The 10,037-nt window shown below is 36.8% G+C and overlaps 1 protein-coding gene across 1 annotated transcript; it reads right to left on the bottom strand.

Annotated features, from left to right (window-relative positions):
• Nucleotides 1-1,332: 1,332 nt before the first annotated feature.
• Nucleotides 1,333-9,517, bottom strand: LOC128992214 (COP9 signalosome complex subunit 6). The gene is made up of 7 exons (XM_054415679.1): nt 9,425-9,517; nt 8,612-8,805; nt 8,019-8,150; nt 7,516-7,667; nt 6,530-6,695; nt 3,661-3,854; nt 1,333-1,524 (listed from the first exon to the last, which is right to left on the bottom strand). The coding sequence occupies exons 2-7, from the start codon at nt 8,781-8,783 to the stop codon at nt 1,384-1,386; spliced, it is 957 nt and encodes a 318-aa protein (XP_054271654.1). The 5' UTR covers nt 8,784-8,805; nt 9,425-9,517; the 3' UTR covers nt 1,333-1,383.
• Between the last annotated feature and the right edge of the window lie 520 nt (nt 9,518-10,037).

Genomic DNA, 10,037 nt, shown 5'->3' with positions numbered 1-10,037 from the left:
GTACTTATTTAATACGCAAGCAGGATTTTTGTGACAATTGCTCCTCCGAAACTACTGAACCGATTGACATGTTTTCGGTGTCATTGGAAAGAGCATAACGTGAAGTTGTGCAGGAAACTTTCTTTTTAGGTAAATAGTTAGGGAGTGAGGCCCTGGGGCCCTTAAACAAACATTGTTTTGAAACTCCAGCTGTTGTCAGAAATTAAATATTAATAATTGGTCTCCATGGAAGCATGAGAAAATTCACAATGTTTACATTTACTTTGACATTTAAATGTAAACAACGAGAACTGTCAAATGCCTATTTCACAATTTCAGACAGCTGATCCAAAAAAATAAAACAACTATGTGGTAGGTTTATTTAATCTGAAACTTTATGATTGATATTTTATTATGAATCTATTTCAATGAATCTGAAACAGATTTTTCCCGTTGCGAAGGAAAAATTTAAAGTGAGAAGAAGAACATATGTTAATTGTAAACGGTCAATGTGTAAATTATCTATGTTGTATTAAAAATGTGTATAGTTTTGGATGATATAAGTTATTAATTATAGAATTTTTATTTTAAGGATTTGGCATATGAGTAAGCCTATGATAAATAACACCATTTCAGAGTTCTGCCAGTTTTTGCCTAACTCTGTCCTGTGGAGTTTAAAGTAGCCTACACCTTATTAACTAAAAATTTGCTAAATAGCTTAGGTACGGTACTTTATAAAAGCTGACAGCCTTTTTATGTTGACTTAAATTGTAAGCTTACCTTTTCCCGTCATATTTGGAAATTATGACTGTTATTAGTTTTTAAACAAGTTATTTGTTTATAAATAAACTCCTGTACTTCTTTGCAATTGCTCGATTTCGAGCAACATGTACACTTATGATTGAACTACCACAGAATAAAACTAGAATATTCATTTTAATTGTGTTTTTAGTTTGGGTTGTAATATCTTGGCACCTTTTGGCCATTTATAATTAACACCAATCAAGTAAACTCAGACTGAATAATATTAAGCTGCACAAAATACCATCAGAATAATCACAATGTTGTTTAAACCACTAAATGTAAACAAAGTGACACCTGTTGTAAAGTTATGAATAGTAAGAATCAGCTGTAGGCTAGTATGTGGTGGTGGCAGGGCCAGGGAGAAAGCAAGGGAAAACCAATTTGCCCTTCAATTAAATTCACATTAAAATCAGACAGAGTATAAACAATAGCATGCACAACATGGATGATGCCAGGTAGTTTCGAGCCGACCCTTGCACATGAGGATAACAATACCTCTATTATCAAAAAAAATGGAAAAAGGTATTAAAGGTATTACCAAAGACAATATGATGATAAATTACATTTAATATTAACCTTAAAAAATAGATCACAACAAGATTAGAAGAATAGGCCTCGAGTCCTTCTGCTGACTCCCAACCGGTCGTAGAGGGTGTTGAACCGGGTGACAAACTGGTTGATGTCATTACAACCCTTCGTGATGGTGCCCAAGTACGTCATCAGACCGACGTCATTGCATTGCTGGAAAACAAGGAAAATAACAGTTAGGCCTAACATGTAGGATTTGTGTCCGATAACTTGTAGAGTATGTGTTTCATCAATCTAACAAGTGCAGTGATGGCTATAATTCAGAAAGATTTCTCACAGACGTCAATTACATGAATTGTGAAATCTAAAATCTGAGTACAGTAGAACCCGGTTAACCGAAATAAAGGGGGGAGGGCTGTTTCGGATTTAACCATTTTTTTCGGTTTACCCCTCATATGCTAAAAATAGCCTTTGTATTACCACGGTGTGTAGGAAATAGTTATTTGTGTAACTAGTGGGCAAAGTGGCACTTTGCTGCACACGAGAGCAATGTTTACGCACGAGCCTCGAGTGCAGCATAGGCCTTTTGCACTCGTGTTACACGTTATATTTTTCCTACAGTCACTTTACTCTACGAGGCGAAGAATCGACTGCGATTTGTAGCGCCCCAGCAGTAAGTAAGTAAGTACAGTCACTTTAAAGCATATAAATAATTAGTCTTTTAAACACTATACAACACGTTTTTAGGTTCAGCTGGCAACGCAAATAGGTGCCCTAGAGAAAGTAGTACCCGGTCCGTATCACTCCGCTATTTTTCCTCGGCAAGAAATGTGCTCCGCGACTTGAGAATATAGTTCCATATGTTTTTGTAATTTGAAGTGGTTTCCGCGCCTAAAAAAAATGCTTTAAAGGTATTTTCTGGTTTATTAAGATCGTAGGAATGTTTTTAAAACGTTAAAAATAAACCTTGAGGCCTGAAGATGGTTCACTAATGAACCAAAACTAGTTGCCAAAATCAGCAACAAAGGATTACTATATGCAGGTATTGTAAACCATTTTAAGTATAATACAGTAATCCAGAGGCTAAACAACTATTTTTTAAAATAAAAGCCCAGAAAGTTCAGAAATACCAAAACTATAAACACGAAATGACGGGTTAAATCGTAGTTATAATAGTCAATCAGCTGCTCAGAGTATTATTATCTTTAAGTGTTGCCAACCTATTTCGAAGCGTACACGGATTACGTGCATAATAGAACCACTGTTTTGTGTTGTTTCGTTGGAATCCTGATGTGCGCCAAAGTATAAACCGTACGACAAAGTATAAATATGCAGCAATTAGCAGCTTTCTGTACTATAAACAGTACAAGGAAGCGAACTTTGTCGGGTGACTGTAGGAAAAATTAATTTTCTATATAATACAGTGTTTTGTTTCAGGTGCAAAAATTTTATAAAGGGTTAGGAAATACATTAAACTAAACAACTGCTTTTACTAAAGCATTTTACATTACGGATTACAGAAACGTACTTATTTTAACCCTGTACAGTAGAGTCCCGCAAACTCGGCATTCAATACCCCGACAGTCTGGATAACTCGGCTATCACCTGGCTCAGGAAATTAGTGATTTTTTGAGTCCGGTTAAAAAGCTTAAAAATTTTATTGTTCTTATTATTAACCCTAGTTTCCGATAACTCGGCATTTCACAAACTCGGCACCCTTCCACTCAACATTACGCACAGTAACAGGCTGGCAGTACAGTACAGGGTGACCAGCAAACCATGACAATAGAGTTAAAGGGAAATGCCAGGTTTCAAAGGTTCCAAATTCAATATTTTCAGGTGAAAACTTGACCTAAAAAGGCAATTAAGTTTATATTGTAGGCTACACTAAAAATGTTTTAAAAAACCCAGAACCCAAATTAACACCAATTTAAGAATAATCCATATAAACATTTGAGTTTTGTGAATCTTGGAAATGGTAAAATAGAGAAATTTTCAATCTCAAAACTAATTTTAAAATATCCAAATCTCAAATCTAATTTTTGTAAAACAATTAGGATATGATATAAAACCCATCCTAACTATTATTTACTTTGTTTTGCCCATAGGCTTATTCTGTAATTTCCAGACCCATACAAAAGTCACACAGAATGGACTTTTTCACCATTGTCAAAATTCAAGTACAATTCCTCATTTTCTCGGCTGGACAACCTGTAATATAGAATCCAGTGATTATTTCTTGTGATCATAGCACACTCTATCATGCATAATACGGCCACACCCCTTTGCAACAGCAGAAGGGTATTAGACATTTTTCAGCTTTATTTACTGCAGTGACAACACACTTACGTTGTAAAAGTCCATAGTGAACCTGTCCGACTGCAACACAGGTAGTCGGTGACTGAGACTGTAGGCTTCCCGCAAAATCTCGTGGTTAACAGCGAGTTTTCCAGCCTGCACCGCCTTGACGTACTCCAGCACCAGCTTCACTCGACTGTGGAGCATCTTGATGGCTGAGTGCTGCGCTGTCAGGTGCTCGGCCACTAAACATATCAGCAATTTGTGAGGAAACTATACATTTGTTGAAACTACCTTCTTATTCCTGCAATCTTTTTGGGGGACGGGCATTAATTGCGCCAACTGACCTGAATCAAGTTGTCAGGTATTCCTGCATTGCGGCAACTACTCGAGGGAGCCACCCAGTAAGTTTGTTAACTGGGCCGCAAGTAGCGGCCCTATTTAACAGTATAATTGAGTAGGTTAGGTTAGGTTATGATAGGTTAGGATGACAAGGTTATTCCTTTTGCCGACAACTCACCCCTACTTGAATTGGGCTTAGCACAGCTAAGGAACATTTTTTGGGACCCTTTGAGGGCTTGGCGCAAGGAACTCTTTGGCTCAATTAATGCACAACCTTTTTGGGGCTTCCTTCTGCTTAAGAAATTAATGGGACAAAAAATTACAAAGCCAAAAACAGAGACTGCCATCTCCAAATTCACTACCCCACACAAAGAGATAGAGGAGCTTATTTTTCCATTGTGTTAATAGAGTATATAAAATATTAAAAATATAAAACCTGGCATCCATGCCATTTGACCGGCTGGGTAGCTGACTGGTTATAGTGCTCGCCTAACAATCAAAAGGTAGCCAGTCCTGAGAAGTCAGTAGCTTTTTAAAGGTTCTAAACTGGACCCATCTGTTACTGATCATTGGGCTTTAATAAATAATCCTGGCTAATAAAACAGCTAAGTTTAAGGCCAAGACACACCGAGCTCGCTCCCGCGGCGGGAGCGAATTTTGAAAAATCGCTCACCATGTTATCAAATGTGCCAAGTCACACCGCACTACCTCGCGCCCGCGGGCGTGCGGTAGTGTCCACCACGTCCGCCTGCTGAGCGATTTTTTGAGACTACCGCGGCGGGAGTTTTGTCTAGCGCATGCGCAAAGGGGCATTTTGAATGCCCAAGATATTTAAAGTTTAAAAGTAATACAGTTTAATAAAGTTTTAAATTAAATTTAACATTTGTCTTTTGTTTGATGATGTAGTCTATGTTGTTTTGTATTATTTTCGTAATTATGTTTATCACCAGAAAACAATAATTTTTGTTTACCATGCAAAAATAATGTTTACGGTGAAAATTTAATGTTTCCCATAAACATTTTTATATTGCCAATTTAAAATTCTTTTATTGTTTCATCGACTTTTTCGATTTGCAACGACCAAAACTTTACAATCAACGTAAACTTGAACTTTCAATAGAAGGCTTAGCAAAAAATTACATTAGTTTTGAAATGGTCATATGTTTTTATTTAAAAAGTAAATAGTCTTTTCCTACAGTCACCTGACAAAGTTGGCTTCCTTGTACTGTTTATAGTAAAGAAAGCTGCTAATTGCTGCATATTTATACTTTGCCGTACGGTTTATACTTTGCCGTACGGTTTATACTTTGCCGTACGGTTTATACTTTGCCGTACGGTTTATACTTTGCCGCACATCAGGATTCCAACGAAACAACACAAAACAGCGTGGTTCTATTATGCACGTAATCCGTGTACGCTACGCTTGGAAATAGGTTGGCAACACTTTAAAAATAATAATACTATGAGCAGCTGATTGACTATTATAACTACGATTTAACCTGTCATTTCGTGTTTATAGTTTCGGTATTTCTGAACTTTCTGGACTTTTCTTTTAAACGTTTTTAAAATATTCCTACGATCTTAACAAACAAGAAAATACCTTTAAAGCTTTTTTTTTAAGGCGCAGAAACCACTTCAAATTACAAAAACATACGGAACTATATTCTCAAAACGCGGAGCATATTTCTTGCCGAGGTAAAATAGCGGAGTGATACGGACCGCGGGTACTACTTTCTCTAGGGCACCATTTGTGTTGCCAGCTGAACCTAAAAACGTGTTGTATAGTATTTGAAAGACTAATTATTTATATGCTTTATAATGACTGTAGGAAAAATATCATGTGTAACACGAGTGAAAAAGGCCTTTGCTGCACTCGACATCATTCCGCTCTCGCCTGCGGCTCGTGCGTAAACATTGCTCTCGTGTGCAGCAAAGTGCCACTTTCACCACTAGTTACACAAATAACTATTGTAGTTTAGCGAAAAATAACGTTCAAAAGCTGAAAGTGGATAATTTATCCACAACCATATTTAAAATGCTTCGAACACAAGGTCTAAATTAAATTTAAAAAATAGTTATTCACTTTTTAAAGTAGCCCTACACTAACAAATTAATAAACATTCGATTGCTTCTTAAACATTTTACTTAAAACCTGCAAATTTACATGGCATACTAAACCGGTAAGATGAGTTTCTTATGTAAAACTAATTGTAATGAACTCATCTCAAAACTCCCGCCGCGGACGCGAACTTTTGGTGTGACATGGCTCGAGGAAAAACATGCGGCGGATGTCGGTGTGACATGGCCTTTAGTCAGGAAAAAAGCTACACGGATCATCTCACTTCATTCTACATTCACTCATATTTAGATTAAAATACACACCTAGGTGGTACCCCTATCTCAATTGGTAGGCCTAATGGTAGGACTAATTCAATTACAATTTTGAAAGACGGAATCAAAGCCTACTGATGACAGAGAAGAAAAGGTAAACAGCGAATTGACTTCCTTCTAACAGAAAAGCACCTTATAATTTTTACTCAGGTTATAATGAGAAACTCTAATCAACAACAAAAGTTACCAAGAGAGCTCTCGCCCGAGTCATTGCTGGACATTCGCGCAACGTGATCCACTCCGATTCTCTCCGCCTCCTCAGTGGCGAGCGTGTAATGGAGCTCCACAAACAACATGGTAGCCTCTCCCCCGACCAGGTCTATCACAGACTCGTACATGGCAATAGGTAGTTGCTACAAGAAAAATCAACAGTTTTATCTTCTTAATTGTTCTGATGTTGTTTATGAAGAGCCTAAGTTTATGTCAGGGGTTAGTGGCAGTGGCACCTAATGATGTTAAGGAAAATCAATGCTCCCACCAAGTATTAAATTAGGTTCTGTGATTTGTGGTTCAAGATGCTAACCTCTATTGAAGTTCATTGCTGGTTGACAGACGCGAATGGAGAAAAGTGTTTGGTAGAAAATGTGCACAAGGCATTTTGGAGGTAATCTTTAACATTTACACAGTGTTGTCTTAGTCTAGCAAATTTTTACAACCTTCACAAATAAACCTTAAAAACTAGGCACATTTTTTTCCGGTTAACACTTTCCTGCATATAAGTTATATTCCTATTTGTCAACTGGCAACTGATTTCAATAGTGGTTTTAACCCACTTCTTACAGAAACCTAATCTTAAAACATAATTTATATTCGATTCTCCCTAACCACGATAATGGCTAAAATCGCAAAAATAATCATCACAGAGGTAGAAGCAAGCTAAAATAGTAGTTAAGTTAATGAGTTAATGAACACAGTCTTAGAGTCAGTTTTTAACTAGCTCGCTTGACAGTGTCAGCAGCTCGTTGGAGACTTGCGTCTACAAACATCTTTAACTTAAAATGTACGTTAAGCTCATGCTCTTGACTCTATTCGGTTATTTTTCCCCCAGAGGATAAAAAGAACCACTTCAGTCCAAAATGTGTGTATTGCAATCGCAAGTGGCTATTTTCACTATGACGAATAGTAGGAAGAAATTATAGACTTTTGTGTCAGTTTATAATTACAGACACTAACCTCTGCATGACGAGCCTGGGGGTTGAGCTTTAAAAACATCGGACTCTCGTTGATCTCACAGATTTGCTTGTGTATCTTGATGTCACTGTCGTCTGGAGAATCACCTGTCGTGTACCAACCCAGGAAGTCCATCTCGCTGAACACTTGTTTGACTACAAGAAAAAGTATACAGTTTTAACACTTTAAGCTAAACAGAATGTACTTAGTTGTTTAAATTCAATCAAAATACAGGTCTAACTGATTAAAAGTAAACAAAACTTTAACTTTTCTTTTATGAGCACAAGACAGATTTTTCTAAGGCATTAAAACTTGAACAAAATCACTAGAAGTTTAACGTTTAAGCCACTTATAATTTTTGAGCTCATGATGCGGGAAAGGACATATACAAAATAACCTTTGTTGACTCCTAAGTTACATTACAAATGCGGAAAAAAAGGAAATCAGAATGATATGTTAGTATATTAACAAAATAGGGAAAATTACATTGAGTATAAATTACTTACATTGTTCTTCCTTGGTGTTGTAGTAGTCCCGATCTATTACAATGTCGCCGCCAATCACATTGAAAACCAGTTCAAAAGAATTCATGATTTCAATGTTGCGACCCTTTTGTTTCCCGATAAGGGCTCCAATGACTGGAAACAAAATTAGACAGTATTTTAATTTGTAGGCCTATCAGCATTTTGTAATTCTATCACATTACTATTTCTACTACTACTTAGAACTTACTATTCTATTACTAGAATACTTAGTTCTTACTATTTCTAGAATATCATTAGCCTAATTTATGCCTGGCATAATGATCATCTAAATAACTTAAATTGTTTTGTTGTAAAGTGGCCTTACACAGTTTTATAGACACTTTTGCTGTAAAATGTTAACAAACTAATAGGCATATGCCTAACTCTGACATAAAACTTGTTTCAGCACCATTAGACTAAATTTTGTTACAGCAAAATCCTATTCTACATGAAGGCATTTTCCTGCCGCTAGCGTTTCATAAACGGTGATTAACACGTAGTAGCCAACATCTAAGCGATACGCCTTAGTAAAAATACTTAGTAAAGTACAGTTTGAAATGATAAAAACAAAACACCTTGCTGAGCAACTCCTTCCTGAGCTCTGATCCTGGTCCAATGTTCTGATATGTTCATAATGACTAAGGGGTGAAGAGAGACGGAGACACTGCCCACAGTGCCAGACGACGCCATCACACTCTTACTGCTCCCCTCTTCCACCTCCATCTCACTGGGGGCGGAGGCACTCATCCTTACGGCAATTTAAACAGATCTGCAGACAATGAGATAAGTTTTAACAATGTCAGTAAGGTATTAATTTTGTGTGCTATTCATGCCAATGAAATTTTTTAACGTTTTGAAAGGGAACGGTCCAATCCCTGGTCTTGATATCTAACATCAACCTTTGTTTTGGATAGCATCATTAATTTATAGCCTATAGTCAAATGACAACTGGCATCTGAGTCTGGAAACTATCTCGCTTTGAATCGAAACAGTGACCCTCAGATTTGAAGGCGAGCTCAATAACCACTCGGCTACCCAGACAATCAATAACTTATAATCACTTACAGTACAAAGACTTAACTTAGGCCTACTTTAGGTAGGCCTACCGTACAGTATAATATTGATAAGTTCAATACTGCAACATAGGTAGGCCTTACCAGTTAAAATATCAATTTAAAAAAAATCAATCAATAACACTGAAAAGCAGTTAAGTTAGGGTCTGGAGACCGATTTTAAACTATGTTGATTGAAGCACTTAACCTAGCCATAGGATGGAAGTAAAAAGCAAATAATTAATTAATTACTATCGAATATGTTAAGGCCCAGCAAGTTTAACTAGATGATATTTGACTTAAGAGTTTAATAATTAATTAAATAGAAATACATACAAACTAGTACTGCGTCCTCGTAAGGTAAAATTTGACAAGAGTCGAATAGTTTGACATATGAACGAGGAGCAAAATTCACCACATTCAATCCGCTACCGCTATCGAGTCGAGAAATCCAGTAGACTCCAGTCCAAAACCAAAGGCAACTCAGATAAAAATAACAAAAAACAAACTAAAAGACTGGAGAAGTAATGATCCGTAGAAGTGTTTGAAAAACTATGATCATAGATTAAATATCTAGTAATTTCGGTAAGGTTGTTGAACAAGTTATAAAATTCCAGGCATGTACCTACTTTAATCGGCTAAGCATAATTAATGTATCACAACACAATTTGGCTATCGGATGGGTAAGAACTACCCATACTGTATCTGCAATATGTACTAGTGCAATACGCAGTGGATGATCATGTACACTGCTTGTACTTTATTTAGAACAAGTGCAGTTATATCAATCGTCGATTATTTAATCAGCACTTTAGAATATATATATAGCCTTGCTCAGATCACTGCTTGCGTCCTGAGTCATGGCCACCTTTAACTACAGGCCGCGGCCTTGTAGAATTGGCAACGTCGCAAGTGGTGTTGTTTAGTGACAGACGTCCTATAAGAAAAC

Source organism: Macrosteles quadrilineatus, unplaced genomic scaffold (genome assembly GCF_028750875.1).
Source record: "Macrosteles quadrilineatus isolate MER2022 unplaced genomic scaffold, UCM_ALF_1.0 Scaffold_4__1_contigs__length_99947679, whole genome shotgun sequence".
NCBI classification, from domain to species: domain Eukaryota; kingdom Metazoa; phylum Arthropoda; class Insecta; order Hemiptera; family Cicadellidae; genus Macrosteles; species Macrosteles quadrilineatus.
The sequence above is the reverse complement of the archived record's forward strand: the minus strand, read 5'-3'. Positions and strand labels throughout refer to the sequence as shown.

Excerpts from the sequence above, each read along its gene's own strand:
- LOC128992214 (XM_054415679.1), bottom strand. The coding sequence starts at position 8,783 with ATGAGTGCCTCCGCCCCCAGTGAGATGGAGGTGGAAGAGGGGAGCAGT. Across the intron at positions 8,151-8,611 it reads GGAAGGAGTTGCTCAGCAAG|TCATTGGAGCCCTTATCGGG; the intron begins GTGTTTTGTTTT and ends TTTTGTTTCCAG. Across the intron at positions 1,525-3,660 it reads TCACTATGGACTTTTACAAC|CAATGCAATGACGTCGGTCT; the intron begins GTAAGTGTGTTG and ends CTTGTTTTCCAG.